Consider the following 16614-nt stretch of genomic DNA (forward strand, 5'->3'; position numbering starts at 1 on the left):
TTCTAGCTAAATGCAGAGAGACTAATCACCCAAAGAAAGGGTACCAGGTAATTGATATTGTTGGCTACAATGACTCATGAGACTTTTTACTATGGTTATAATTTAGATCATAGAATAGAATCTGTGGAATAATGTTTCTTCTGAAGTCCAGGACTCTCTCTGCCTCCATTGATAATGTGTATTGGGATGTTAGACAATTTTATATTAACAGCTAGGTTAATGTACAATACTTCAATGCCTCATGTAAGACTTTAATAGTTATGATATTGGACAATGTTATAGCTGAAACCACATAAAATCATAATTTGTTACAATTGGGATGAATAGGAAGGGATACTGTACCACATTTGCTTATAGTCCACTTGTAGTCTGATAACTCTGACTCTCAAAGTATTGTTTACCCTGCTTCCTCCTCAGTCTTAGCCTCTTGGACAGTATTATTTTTACCCTAGTTGACTTCCAAATTAACTCTCATTCAGGGACAGACATCAGGAGCCATACTCCATAAAACCATATTTCAAAACATTTTCTTTTTGTGAATGATGGTGCATTGATATACCTGCTTTCTGAAAAGCATGAGGCTAAACTATGCTATGCAGACATCTATACTATAATAGGACAAGCTAAATTGATATCTTGTGTAACTATGGAATTAGTACTATCTCTAACTAGAATTTATATAACATCTTAATATTTTCAAAGAATTTTATAAATATTATCTTCATTTTATCTTCACAACCACCCTAGAAGGTAGGCTCTATCATTATCCTCATTTTATAACTAAAGAAACTGAAGTAGACAGAGAGATTAAGTGGCCAAACTAAGAAAAATGAGCATTGTAGTACTTTTCTCAGTAGTAGAAAGTGCTTTTATTTTAAATCTTGGAACATATTAATTGCATTCTATGCCTGAAGATGTAATAAAAGAAAAGTTCAAAATGAAATTTGCTATTGTTTGGCAACCAGTTGGTCTTTGTTTTTTTTTTTTTTTTAAGTGCCTTTTGGGAATGCATGAAAGGTCACAAATATCTCCCTCGCCAAGAGCATCCTTTAAAAACTAGAATAGTGTGTCTATCCTAAGATAATGAGTTGAAGCTAGGATCCATCATTTTTATATGCTTACTCTATAGTGAAATATAGGTTGTTATACAGTGCTTCCCACAACATTTAGCATTTTTCTTCCCTTTCTGCCTACTATACAGGAGATGCTATACAATCTATCAATAACAATGGCTCAATATTGAGTGTCTCTTCTTTAGGCTGATTAAGTCAATGAGACTCTGTGGCTTCCAGGCATTCCAACTGTGAAGAGCTGTTTCCCAAAGCTTGACTATTATTAATTCTGATCCCTTGTTAGCAGAGAAAATGAGTCCTTCAGGTCATGTTTGATCTCATGTGCAACATCTCAGGGACTTTCTATGACTAAGACTGCAAAGAATAAGGGAGATAGTGTTTTGGAATGACTGAAACAGAGGACTGAGAATGAAATTTTTTATTGGTGATCATGCTGTGTAATAATAACACAGAGTCCAATTCAACCTTAGACATACTAAATACAAAATTTTGGTTATGGGTCTGTGACTAGATTGACTCTTTAGAGAATTGTCTTCCTGCCATCTCAGAAAACCTCAGTATATCTTTGTGTACTTGGGTACTTAGACCAGTGGCTGAGAATGTCAAACCGACAATTTGCTCTGCAGTTGTCACCAAATTCTCTAATCTCCTTTGGCAGATCAGCAAAAGGGTGTGGAGGGTGGGGAAGGTAGAAATTAAATAAATGGAATAAAATGCTGACTTTTACTTTTGCTCTCTCAGGCAAGACCCAGGAATGCATTCTCTTGTAGGAAAAAAATTACACACGTGCACACACACACACACACACACACACATCCCTTTGATTTTAAATAGTATTCCATGAAATCAGTAAAAGATAGTAGTTTATTTATTTGAGTATTTGATATCTGGCAACTAGAGCATCATTTTGTTTGAAAATTTGAAAAAAATGACATAATCTGTTTCTAGTACTGCTGGTGATGATTCCAGGTACAGATCACTGCTACTGTTTTCATGTGTTTATTTATATTCCTTGTGTCTTTCAAAGCTCAATTCTATGCCTTTCGATGTCATACCAAAATCTAGGGTTTTAGTGTTTTTACTATAGTAGTTTCATTTGCTGTGAGGAGTGCTCAGCCATCCTGGCTATTGGCTATACTCACTCTCCAGATTTTTCTACCTCTTAGGTTGTTTCCATGCACATACCTTTCCTTCACTCTCCCTTATACATGGATAACATATCAGATTGCTTAGTGTCTTGCGGTCAGGGAGTAAAAGGAAAGGAACAGAATTTGAAACTCAAAACTTGAAGAATGTTAAAATTGTTTTTAGATGTAATTGGTGGGAAAAGAGGATACATTATTTTAAAAATATTTGACCTGCTTTGAATTCTGCTTTTTTTTCCTCTCTATCCAGAGATAGACAGTATAAAATTTCATTATCAGTCTTCTGGAATCCTAAGTGATACTACACTAAAAATAGTACAGCATGGTAGTATTCTATTATATTTACATACCATAACTTGTTTGTTCCACAATTTATGGGCACCCTCCCAGATTCCCATTCTTTATAATCTTAAAAAGGGCTTATTTTTTGTTGATGAATTGTTTTTCAATTGTGTATGATTTTTTGTGACCCGTTTTGGGATTTTCTTGGCAAAAACACTGAAGTGGTTTGGCATTTTCTTATCCATTTCATTTTATAAATGAGGAAACAGGATAAAAGGGATGAGCAATTTGGCCAAATTCACCCAGCTATTAAGTGTCTAAGGCCTATTTGAACTGAATCTGACTCTAAGCCCTGTGCTATATCCTCTATGCAACTATACCACCTAGCTGCGCTCTCTTAATCCCCCATTCCTCTAATTCACTCTACTGCCTCCTCTTTTTCTCCTACTAATTCCCTGGTGAATGAAATGTATTTCTGTACAGAACTCTCAGTATATGTATTCTTTCTTTCTTCACCTAATCTATTATTTATTTATTGAATTCCATATTCTATCCCTCCCTCCATTGTCTCCTTCCATGCATGGAGAAAGCAAACAATATATTAGTTATATGTGTGAAATAATCCAAAACATATTTTTCTATTAACCATATTTTTCAAAAAGCAAGAAAAATAAAGTGAGAAAATTATATTTCAATTTGCACTGAGTTCATTAGTTCTCTCTCTGGTGATAGATAGTGTTTTTTCATCATGATTCCTTTATAATTGTCTTAGAACACAGTATGGATCAGAGTAGCTAAATCTTTCATAATTGATTATCATCAAAATATTATTGTTACTATGCACAATAATCTCCTGGTTCTTCATACTTCACACTTCACTTTATATCAGTTCATAATCGGTCTTTCCATCAACTCAATCTCTAATTCTTTGCCATCACAAAAAACTTTTGTATATATAGATCCTTTTCCTTTTTTTTTTCGATCTCTTTAGAATACAGACTCTCAAGTATTTGTCACTCCCGATTAAAGAGACCAATCTGACTCACTTTATTAGTGGTCATATGTAATGCTGTCAATAAACTGTATGATTATATGAGAATGGACCTTCACTTTGTGATTTTTCATTTATTGCCACATTGTTCCTCCTTTGGATTCTATGACATAGTCCTTTCCTGTTTCTCCTCCTTCTCTCAGAACATTTAATTTCCATAATTGGATCCTCTTCCTTATCTTTAAATGTAGTTCTTCTACAAGGTACTATCCTGAACTCTCCTTTTCTTTTTTCTCTTCCTGGATTATCCCATCCATTTTCATAGCTTTAGTGAAAGATTCTTCTCTCCTATTCCAGTTCATTCTAATTTTTAAATATCTTTGTGTGGCATCTAACACCTTCTACCCATACACAACCATTCTATTTTTCCAGCTTTATTCCATATTGCCTCTCTCTCTCTCTCTCTCTCTCTCTCTCTCTCTCTCTCTCTCTCTCTCTCTCTCTCTCTCATAACTTTTTTATTTATTTATTTATTTTAATTATTTTTTTTTTTGAGGCTGGTGTTAAGTGACTTGCCCAGGGTCACACAGCTAGGAAGTGTTAAGTGTCTGAGACCAGATTTGAACTTGGGTCCTCCTGAATTCAAGGCTGGTGCTCTATCCACTGCGCCACCTAGCTGCTCCAATAACTTTTTATTTTAAAAATACATGCAGCAATAGTTTTCAACATTCATGCAAAAATAGTTTTCAACATTCACCCTTGCAAAACCATGTATTGCAAATTTTTCTCCCTCCCTTCTCCCCACCATTTTGCTTAAACAGCAAGTAATTCAATATAGGTTAAATATATGTAATTCTTTTAAACATATTTCCATATTTATCATGCTGCACAAGAAAAATCAGATCAAAAAGGAAAAAAATAGAGAAAAAAGCAAGCAAACAACAAAATTTTCTAGTGGAGGCCAGGTAATCATTTGTTAATATGTTGATAGAAGTTATATTTTTTGAGATATGAGTTAAATGACATATGAGGTCCCTTCCAATTTTCAGCATCTATAATTTTATAACCTTCAATGAATAAGAAACTCATGTTATAAGAAATTCAACTCTAATTGTTAAGAAAATTCTTTCTTATAGGAATCCAAACTTTACTTCCATATAAAATCTGCCCATTAGATTTTAGGTATGGAGCAATAATAAAGTATAATTAATACCTTGTCCACATGAGAATATTTTTAAAAAGCTCTCATGCCCCGATCCCTATTTTACCTTCTTCAAGCCTCATATCCCTAGATTTTTAAAACTGTATCTTATCCCCTAACCTTCCATATAATGACATTTCATAATTCCACCCTTTTCCATATGGATCTCTGTTTATTAGTGATCCTCTTAAAATGGCCCATACTTTTCTAACGGCATTAATTTAATTGATAGTTCATCATTCAGTGCCTTTTTGTAACTAGCCCAGTTAGTACTGCTTACCTTGGGTTGGAGCACAAACCACTCATCACTTGGATTTTCAAAGTTCCATGAATCAAAAGGAATTTCTACCTCTCCAAGGAAGCTGTTCCTTCCAAAGCGGTCATAATGCCAGACAGAAAGCTGAAGGGTTCTTGTTTCTAGCTGAGTGTGGCTAATGGTATACTAGAAAACACAGAAACAAATATGCTATTCAATGAAGGTTTTTCTCAATTGTTAAGAACAGATTGGGATTCAGTTCACATATTCCTTTGTTGGACCCCTTTCATCATCAGCAAAAACATTGAACAGGAAATAATTCATTATCTTTGTTATCCTCCAACCACAGAAGGAAGAAAATCCATATTTTCTTTTTGTGCTGCTTCCAGCACAGAGAACAAAATATGTATATACATATGCTTGAATACATATACATGAATTATTTTTGAAGATAATTAATTTCAATTAGGATTTACAGGAGGCAAAAAGGTTTTAATTTTTTTGACATTTCATAATTTTTACTTTTTATTAATCTAAGTTTATTTCTTTGAAAGATTCTTTTTAAAGATTAATTGTAAACAAGAATTCCCAGTTTTATAGCTCTTATATTTTATCTAAAAGAAGAGGATTTTTTAAACTGGAGGGAGATCTTCAGATATAATATTTCTTCTTGTTAATTTTAATAGCTATAGAAACGAAGATCCAGAGACATTAAGCAAAATACTCTATTCAGATTCATGCAGTGAGTTAGTAGCAGAGTCCAAATTCAAACACAAGTTCTTCATTGCTTAATCTTGTGTTTTTGCCAATATGCCATAAAGACTTCCACTTAGATTGTTTTTTTCTGAAGCAATTGGGGTTAAGTGACTGCCCAAGTGACTGCCAACACACTAGGAAGTGTTAAGTGTGTGAGATCAGATTTGAACTCAGGTCCTCCTGACTTCAGGGCTGGTGCTCTATCCACTGTGCCACTGCGATGCCCCCCAAATAGATTCTTAAAAATTCAAAATAAATTTTCTATAACATTTATTCTATTGCATGCAATATATAATATAACAATATTTACTATATTCTATTAATATATTTATTAGCATTGCATTATGGATAATGATAGAGGCTTGCCTTGAAGTCTGAAAGACTTTGGTTCAAATTCTACCTTGAACTGCTTACTAGCTGCAACACCTGGGAAAATTATCTAACTTCTTTCATTTGTGAAATGAAGGCATTGGATTTGGTGGACTCTAGGATCCCTTCTAATTTTTAATCTGTAATAACCTATGAAATCCAGAAAACAACCTACAAAGATATAATCAATCATCAGGATTTCATCCTTCTAAGACAGACTCTTTCTGAGACTTTACCTTTTATTTCCATATAGGAAAGATCAATTTTTGACTTAATTTTGTTATGGTTGAATAGGTCAATTGTTGGGTATGAATCACATTCTTCTTATGTATTTGTCATATTTTAATTTCTACTATGTTTATTCTTGTATTTTATCATATCCTTTCTATCTTATAAGCTCCTTGAGAAAATAATCTGTCTTACCTTAGTGTTTCTATTCCTAGGAAGATAGCAATTTGAAAAAAAAGAGACAAAGCAATGTTTCTTTTTCCAGGTTACTTCCCCTAGAACTTTTGCATTCATCTATAAATCTGCATTGATTTAACTCTACATTTAAATCCTGTGAATGGTGAATAATCACACCATCCAAGTACTACAATCACTTTGTACAGGATGAGATATCAAGTGAATAGAAAAATTATGACTAGATACACAAAACTATTGTAGCAATTTCTTGACAGAGTTATTTTGAGAAGCCCCGCGAAGCTATTTATGTCCCCAAGAATAAGAATTCTCATGGCTAACAGAAAAAAAGGTTGGGTTATCATTACTTAAAATCCAATTGCAAAGTCAACAGTAGTAAAATCATAAGAAGAGTAAAAGTGACTTTAATTTGTTATTTCCACATAACTTTGGAACGCCCTTGGTGACAGAAAAACAAAGATCATTACAAATAAATTCAGATGCAGCAAACTCTACTATTTTGTCAACTTTTAAAAAATTCTAATGAATAAAAACTTTCAACCATTTACACATAATATACATTTATAAACTAACACAGGAACTTGTCATGGATTCTTAATTTGAAAGAGTTCTCACCTTTAGAATTTCATTAAATTCTGGATTGGTGCCTGTTCTTATTTTGGTCTTGCGCTTATTGTTTCGAGATTTGTCAGGAAGTAGATATGACTTAACATAGCTGTAGATGATAAAAGTGAAGCTGGTGATTGGAAATAGCAAATAATTTTCTCCCCATTCTAATCCATTCTCCAATCATCCACTAACTGACTATGTGCCTCATTCAAAAAATTACAAAGATATAATCAACCTTCAGGACTTCAGCCTTCTAAGACAAACTCTTCGTGGGACTTCTGTCTTTTTTTCCTTATAGGATTCATCTACTTTTTTGTACCCCCAGAACAACATGGTGCCTACCATATAGTAGACCCTTTATAAATGTTAATTGATTGGTTGGTTGAAAATATATTTTACTAAAATATCATAGATTTATATGATCAAATGAAAGATGAGGGAAGAGAATAAAGTGAGAAGAAAATAAATTAGGCTAAGACATACAGAATACAGCTTATATTAGACTTTAAGATGTCATCAAGAAGTTACTTTTGGTCCTACAAAGATTTCTGGTGATTGTAATTATAATCCCCACACTCTTAATCTGTTCCTTTTAACTTAGCATAAAATTTTGGTGTTGGGGCATTGAGTCAAGAATAATGAGTAGGGCAGGAATAGTAGGACTCAATAAATGATAATCTCTGGGAATGACAGCATTCATTTTGCAAGTGGGCCAATAATAATCTTGTGAGATATTTAACAAAATCCAGAGAGTGAGAGAACAGGTCAACAGAATGTGGAGAGAAGGACTAGGGAGGAAGATACAAAATACTACATGACTCATGGATGGACATGTTGGACCCTCAATAACCATATCCAAGTTAGTTCCATTTAACTATGTTGATTCTAGAGGACCTTTAGGATACAATCAAATGGTACTGCTCCCTCCTCTAAACAAATTCCATACTCTTCATCCAGCTATATTTTTTTTTGAAACTGCTTCTAATGCTTATTACTGTGGGTTCCAGGATGGAGCCAAAATAGTGGAGTAAAGCCAGGAAGTTGTTTGAGTTTTCCCAGTTTCCCTTGAAAACCACGTGAAACTGAGCCTCTGACCAGAGTCTAATGGAATGAAACCACTCTCCAACTCAAGACGCAGTAGAAAGACTTCAAGAAAGGTCAGTCTTACTGGGGTGCAAGGGGTGTTTAGCCTAGTTCAGATAGTATTTGGGAAACACAGTAAGAGGGTTTTAATCAGAGCAGATAAGCAACTGAGACCATTGGTCCTGGCTCAGTAGCAGAGCAAACCAGAGGGGCAGCCTCCAGGCCCAGTGCACAGGGCAAATTGTCAGCCTGGAAAAACCATACTGTTGTTGCCTGAAGAGAGCACATAAGGCTATCTATTGTGAGCAAGACACCAAACATAAGGGGCTCCTGTACTCAAAGCCAAGGCTCAGAGCTGCATAAGAACACTGGCTCTGTACCAAGGAACAGACCTTGACCTTAAAAGTCATAAAATAGAAAACAAGAAAGAAAGAAAATGAGTTACTAGCAGAAAAGAACCTTAACCACAGAAAGCTACTATGGGGACAGAGAAGACCAAAACACCAATTTAGAAGATAACAAAATGTCCACAGAGAAAATCTCAAGGAGTGAATAGGTCTCGGGCCCAAAGAGGCTTCTTGAAAGTATTCATAAAGTATTTTAAAAGGCAAATAAGAGAGGTAGAAGAAAAATTGGGGAAAGAAATTATAGGTATGCAAGAGAGAGTTAACAGCTTGAAAAAGGGAGAACAAAAATTGACTGAAGAAAACAATTCCTTTAAAAAAACATTTTAGTCAAACACTTGTAAATTCTATCTGATCACCTCCTCCAGTCTTTTTCTCTACCATTCCCCATTTCTCCCTAATAACATCCTAGCCAGTTTATGCCCTTGTTATTCCAGAAAGTTTTCCTTGATGCTCCTACAAACCTGTGTCCTCTCACTTAATATAATGCATTTTTGATCCTATTATACATATATCTCTATCTTTTTATTTGTAGAAAAGTTTTTAGTCTCCTTGAGGGGAGACCATTATCTTTATCATTATGCCTTCCCTGTGTCTAATATGATATACTACATATAGCAGGCATTTAATGTTTGAATGAATAAACAAATTTGTTCTTAGAACCTACCAATTCAATAAGTATTTATTAAACATTTATTATATAAAAGATCTGATGTTAGGTGCTACAAATACATATTGGAAGAAAATAATCCCTGTCTTTAAGGAATATAGCATGTGCACAGCAAATATAATTCAGAGTGGGGAGATGGGAGGTCACTGACAAGTTGGAGGGGAGGATCATAGATTGAAATATCTTCATGATAAAGGGTTTATATATATTTTTTGTCTTTGTACCATCATGACCAGTATAATACCTAGCATGAAGAAAGAAAATAATGAATGCTTATTGTTCAATAGTTAACAGACATTTATTAAGTACATATTCTATGCTAGGCATTATGCTAAACATTATAGATACAAAGAAAGACAAAAGACAGTTCTAGATCTTGAGGAATTCACTGCCTAATAGAGGAGACAACATGCAAATAGCTATATGTGAGCAAGTTGTATATAGCATCAATTGAAGATAAGCAATAGAAGGAAAGCATCATTTTATGAAGGAGATAACACTAAAATTAAGTCTTGAAGAAAAACAATGATTCGTAGATGTGGAAGTGAGAAGAGAGAATATCTGAATCATGGGGAACAATCTGGGACAAAGCATACAAATGAAAAATGGAATACTGTGCATATGGATAAGGAGTAGACCACTTTGGTTAGTATACTAAGTATATGAGGGGTGTGTGATGAGGAGGAGATCATAGGAAAGACAGGTGTTGCTGAAGCTTTTTTGAGCCCTGGTAATAATATCTTCATAATTATATAGGCACAGGGACTGAACTTAAAACAACAGCTGAACATGTAAACTCCTAGAGAAGACTGAAGAGGATAAAATTAAGGTACAAATAGAAGGCAGCAAGGAGAAGAATCACTTCTTTAGCCCTGAAATATCATTTGATGCTGAAACAAAGGAGGAGAGAAATGAAGATGAAACTGAGGTAATCTGAGGTATAGAATTAAGGTGTTCAGGTAGGTAAAGTATGAGGTGAGATCTTCTGCTAAGAAAAAGGAGAATAGTGTTGGTAGTTTAAGGAGAGAAGAGGTTTGGGATATTTTCTTAATGGATTGTGATATTCAGTGGTGGGAAAGGAGAAAATGGTTGCCATATAACAATAAGGGACCAGTTGAGATTAGATCCTTATCTTTACCATGAAAGATCCTTGACTTCCTGGTCTATATTATTTACTGAACCTGGAATGTGATTACACTTACCCTTTCCTCTGACATGTCCTGGTCCACAATTGTATTGCATGACTCATTGTTGGTGTCCTGACAATCTCATAACTGACCTAGGCTATTTTCAGTTTTGACATTCTCTAGAACAGAAATGAAGATTCTTTTTTTTTTAATCTCTTGGAGTATGTGTGAGTATAGGGTCCCTGTTTCATAGAACTAACCCTATTTATAGGAATTGATACCATAAAAGACTGTGTCCCCAAAACATTCTGTGTGATGACATCAATGTAACCAAGGAAGCATCATCAGCCAATATTTAGAAATGAAACAGAAGAATAGAGTAATATATTACTATAGAATCTAATTTGAAAAAACAAGCATACTCAAATTTCCCCTCTTCACAAAATAAGTTATTTGGGCCAGACAAAGGAACATGCTGTCTGCTTACGCATCTGTTCTCTGCTTCTTTTCATCTGCTATGGCTAGATTTCTGCAATTCTTTACAAAAATGTGGAGTCCGCCGGTTTTGTAGCAGTAGCTGATGTTCAGAAGGATTTCGCCGCTGACCTTCACGTTGCCATAGTCCCCCGTTTCACTATAAACACTCATCATGCTGTTAAGGCTGGTCTGGAATAAACAAGATAAAAAGAAAACTCCAGTGGTGCTCTAATGATCTCTTGGCAGAAACCAGTTGTTGTTTTTTTCTCTTTAATTCAATTACAATCTCTCTTCATTTCAGTGTACAGATCAGCCCACCATAATAGAAAAAAAAATAGAAACAGGCACTTGTTTTGCCTATGTTACTTCATATCAAAGAAGGAAAAAACATTGAGCCCCATTAATGTGAGTCAATAAACTTAATCACTATGGGAAGAATAATTCACTTTTGGGTTTAGGAGTTGGGTGTGGAATACCATTCAACTTTTCTACCAACACTCATATTCTGACAATCAAAAAGAATAAGGCATATCCCCAAATGTCTTTCTTCTCATGATTAGTCTCAGCAACAGACAACTATACATTGTCCTTTCTCTTGATATGGGAGGGTTGAACACCAAAAAGGTGGTCTGGTCATCCTTATGTATGCTCTGTAGTCTTTACCCATCCATAGAGATCAAACACTAAACTACAGCCTTTAGAGAGGCAAATGCGGAAAACAGCTAGAAAATAGAACAATTACAAATTAATTTTTCTTTTCTCCAACAACCATATGATTTTTAAAACTTTTTTCAGTCCACATGTCATTTCAGAAGAACCAAAGAAAATGTGGGCCACTTACCCTGATTCCCTCTGAAAATGTAAAAATGATAATGACCCTTCCCCCAATAATCTTTCTTCGTACTCCTACCAAAATTTACAGGATATATAACATGGGTTTTGCTGAGATATTAATGAGATGAAGATTGGACTTTACTAAACAGTTAAATGGAAAATAAGTAAATAAATGAAATTAAATGTTTAATTCATGCCACAAAACAACAAAAATGCTATTATATTATCATTATGATAGTATATGAGACCAACCTAGAAATCACAGCATAGAGAATACTGGACTTGGGAGTGAGAAAAATATGTTTGAATCTTCCTTTAGATTCTTACTCACTGTCTTACCATTGGGAAATCACTCATCACCTCCTTTTAGCGGTAGTTTTCTCATCCATCATAATAATGATAATAATGGCACTAATCAATGTTTTTGAGAGGATCAAATTACATATATATATACATGTATATGTGCATATATATGTGTATATATATATATTTAATACACATTGCTTTATGAATCATACTGGGAGAGAAAAGTCAGAGCAAAAGGAAAAAACCCTGGGAGAGGAAAAAACAGAAAAAAAAGAAATGAACATAGCATGTCTTTATTTACATTCAATCCCCATAGTTCTTTTTCTGTATGCAGATGGCATTTTCTGTCTAAAGTCTATTGGGATTGGGATTGCTTCAGACAAATGATATATTTTTTAAATTTTTGAAAATGCTATAAAATCTTAGATATTTATTATCAAAGGATTTTGGTAGACTACCAAATCCTATTTTGAAGGCTGTTACTGCTTTAAAAGGTAAAGTTTAACATTCTTCAGAATTAGTTTCAACTTTCCATTGTCACAAATGCCTGTAAAAGGAATACTTGTCTTGTTAGGCAATAATAGATTGATCAAGAAAGATTCAGGTATGGCAAAGAAAGCTTGCATTCTCTTTGCAATAGCTTTGAGATGCTTAGAAGGGCAGGCTTTATTCAAAGGATTTTGTAATTTCATAATCATTTATGTAATATATCTCAATCTGGGTAAAAAAAGAGGACTCTATGACTATAGGATCAGAGATTAAGAGTTAGAAAGGACCACCGGGGTCATCTTATCTAACTTAAAATATGAAGAAACTGGAGCCAAGTGAAGTTTAAGTGGTTGTACAGGGCTCTATACCTGCTTAGGAGCAGTGTGAATAGCAGAACTCAGAACTCCTAATCTCTTGAGTTCCTTCCACTATATTATTCTGTCTCTTGGAGTCAGACCACATAGCATCACAGAATTCTGAGCTGGAAACAATTTCAAAAGGTCATCTAGTCAAATGCTTGAAGCAAGAATCTCTTCTAAAGTCTCCATAGATGGTATGCAGTTTCCATTTGAAACACTACAGAAATAGTACATTGCTATCATTCCACTCCAGTGTTAGAAATCTCTAATTGTTAGTAAGTCATATCAATCATACCCATTTTTAAACAGAGTCCTATCAATTCTGAAGGAAACTCCAAGGAAAAAAGTTGAATTTTGGAGACCATGACAGGCTCAACCTTTATGAGGGCATGACAACATTCTCCTCTCAACTAGAACAAACAGAAAATGCTAAACATCTTCTGATACTGATTTATTTAAAAGTAGCTCTGATTCTTTTGTCTCTTGCATAGTACATGAGTATTTAATTATCCTGAAGTAAATTCTCCTTGAACATATGATGATCACTTTAAGATTGGCCTTTAGTTTAAAAAAAAAAAACACCTTTAGCTAGCTTAGTTAACTAAAAGAAAACTGTTTAAAGAACTGCTTACCAATTCTGCATTTCTCACTATCACTACCCCCAAATTATCCTATAAGTGTATTAGAAATGTATTTGAGAATAAAGAAAGAAATAAAAAAAGCTAGGAGACTCACAGTATCAGAATCCACATCAGGAACATTTAAGTACGTCCATTTCTTATCAGAGTCTGTTTGAGAATTCTTTCAAAGGTTTGCACAAAGTCAAGAAAAAGAGACATTAGAACAATGAAGATAAAGAACAGCAAAGGAAAACCTTGAGGAAACACAAGCTGGAAACTCTTAGTGAGCAATTACTGGACTATGACCTTCATAGGAAAATTAATTGGTGAAGATTTCTTGTTAATTTCTGTACCATGTTGACAGGGAGAATTTTCATTATTTTTTGGAGGTTAATGTGTTTCTACTCAATAAAGCTCTCCTAGAGAAACAATTTGTATGCTGTTTCAAGCAAAACAAGTATTAGAAAATAGGTAAAATATATGAAATTACCAAACAGATAAATTGGGTGGGCTGGTTATATTATAAAAGGAATCAATATAAGTCTTCCTTAAAATAGTAAAATCCCCCATTTCCACCTATTTCCATTAAAAATATAACATAACCAATAAATTTTCAAATTACTTATTAGGGAAAAAGATTAAGGTACATCTGTTTCCAAATACAGGTCAATATCGAAAAAAAAAAAGGCCATTTCGATATTGCAACATCCTTATGATGCAATTCTTCATCTTTAAAAAGTCTAACAATAAAAACACAAGGTTGTGCTATTAATGATTAATAATGGGTAAATAGGTAAAGCAAATAAATATTTTATCAAAAACACTTAACTTACTTCTTACAAGGATAACTAATGAAAACAATCTTGTGGCTTTATAGATAATGCACCCATCACTGAAATATAATGAGGTGGGATCATAGATACAAATATTACAACTGAAAAATATTTGCTAATTGAATAATGAATGATCTTTGCAAGTCAGCCACAGCATTATACAATAGTTATTCTTCTATTATTAATGACATATGGGAAGAAATGACTATCTTATTCTAGAATCATTCACATAATTTAGTAAAATATTCTCATTCAAAATTGATTTAGGCAAAGTATACTCAAGGCATATTCTGATGCTAATTTACCCTACATGGCTTGATCAAAAAGTGGAAATGACTAGCACTTACAGAGTAGCTTCACTTTTCAAAGCACTTATCTATTGTCTTATTTTCATTCATGTATCAGCTTGAAAAGACAGGATGAGCTCTATTTAGCTCAACTTAAAAAGCATAAAATAAGCCCCTATTTTGTACTGTTCATACATAGACAAAAAATGAAAAAGATACTACCCTAAAGCTTACATTATGTTTGCAGAGAATAACTTGCATCAAGAAAAATAAATAGAAAATACATAAATAGAAATTAATATTATTGGACAAACACTGACAACTAAGGGAATTAGAAGATGCTTCAGGGCAGAAATGCAACATGAGTTGATGAAGGGAGTTGGGGGATCCTGGGAGGTAGTTCTGAGGAAAGAAAGAATTACAAGTCTATAAAGATAATTTGTGGCAAGACTTGGAATTGGCAAATGCATTGTTAAGTGAGAGGAATAGCAAGAAAATCAGTGATCCAGAATGCAGAGTTCATGATGGGGAGTCAAACTGTTAAGGACTTTGTATGCCAGAGAGAGGAATTTATCTTAGAGAAAAGGAAGTTAATAAAATTTTTTAAACAAGGGAGTGATGTGGACATACCCATGCTCATCAGTTTTCTAACTGCTTGAGGGATGCATTAGAGAGTAGAGAGATTGGAAGCAAAGAGACTTTCTCTTCAACTGGATGACTATGAAGTAATCTATGAAGATGTGATCTTTACAGAAAATCATTTACAATGTAACTCATTTCTGCTTCTCCTTGTGCCTTTAAGATATTTTCATCTAGAAAATTCTCAATACATAGATCATTCTTGTGTAGATTTTATAGAAGTGAAAAAGTAGGCATATTGCAACCGTCCAGGTGAGAGATAATGAGTGCTTGAATTAGGGTAGTGACCACATGAGTTAAGAGAAGAGGATGGAACATTGCAAAAATAATAATAATAATAATAATAATAATAATAATAATAATAAATTCAATTGAATTAAAAAGTTGAAATTGACTTTATTCTAAAATGGAATGAGAAGTATGTCAGAAATATCAAGCTATGTACAATAAGACCATGGAGTACATAGATGAAAGGCCAAATCAAGATAAAATTTGAAAAAAAAAGATTAAAGATGAGAAGACATTATGTGTAATTATAGGAAATTGAATCCAATCTACCTAAAAAGCTGTTAACCTAGAAAAATATGAAATTAATTAAAGTAGAGTTGTCACTTTTTAAAAGAAATGTCTTGACTATGAAGCAGTCATCCTTAGTCAGCAAATACTTGTTCTCCTTGTCATGTGAAAAGGGCATTCAGCCATGGGTAATATTGATTTAAAGAAGTTCTTAATTTAGGACCTTTGAACTTAATAGACAGATAGATAATTATGTTTCAATATAATTGACCTCCTTCACAATTCTCATTATGCTATTTTGTGAATTTAAAAATATTCTGAGAAGCAGCCAAAGCCTTTACCAGACTGTCAAAGAAATCCCTGACACAGGAAAGGTTAAGAACCTCTGATTAGCATGCAGCATAATTTTTGAAATATTATGGTAGAGAATAAACAAGATTGTTCATATAGCAGTAAAAGCAATGGAAGTGGGAAATTCCTATAGAATCTTTGGAGCAAGACCTAACTAACAGGGAAGAGCCTTGAATCAGACTGAGACTCCTACAAGCTATTGCTGTAGACTTAGCATGAGGTAATGAAGACTGGTATCAGAGTGATATCAATATCAGAGATGAGAAAGGGCCATAAGAGATTTTGCAGAGGTGAAAGCAACAGGTCTTAGCAACAGATTGGATTGAGGATGAGAGATAGGGAAGAGTTGAGGATGACTTCTAGGTTACAATATGAGGGCAGATTCCTTACTATTAAGGAAGTTAGGAGGGAAGAGTAATTGGAGTGAAAGATAATGAGTTTTTCTTTGGATATGTTGAGTTTAAGAAATCTAGTTGGAGATGACTAAAAGATACCAGATATGAGATTGGATGTT

The 16614-nt window shown here is 33.8% G+C and overlaps 1 protein-coding gene across 1 annotated transcript in view; it reads right to left on the bottom strand.

The window, feature by feature from the left end:
* Positions 1–16614, bottom strand: part of SYTL5 (synaptotagmin like 5) — a 139438-nt gene that overhangs the window by 19981 nt on the left and 102843 nt on the right. The window contains exons 10-13 of the mRNA XM_074300843.1: positions 13590–13655; positions 10877–11055; positions 7112–7211; positions 4973–5134 (exon numbers count right to left, since the gene is read on the bottom strand). Coding sequence (XP_074156944.1) covers positions 4973–5134; positions 7112–7211; positions 10877–11055; positions 13590–13655 — 507 coding nt within the window. The remainder of the gene's footprint in view (positions 1–4972; positions 5135–7111; positions 7212–10876; positions 11056–13589; positions 13656–16614) is intronic.

Source organism: Sminthopsis crassicaudata, chromosome 3 (assembly GCF_048593235.1).
Source record: "Sminthopsis crassicaudata isolate SCR6 chromosome 3, ASM4859323v1, whole genome shotgun sequence".
Taxonomy (NCBI): Eukaryota; Metazoa; Chordata; class Mammalia; order Dasyuromorphia; family Dasyuridae; genus Sminthopsis; species Sminthopsis crassicaudata.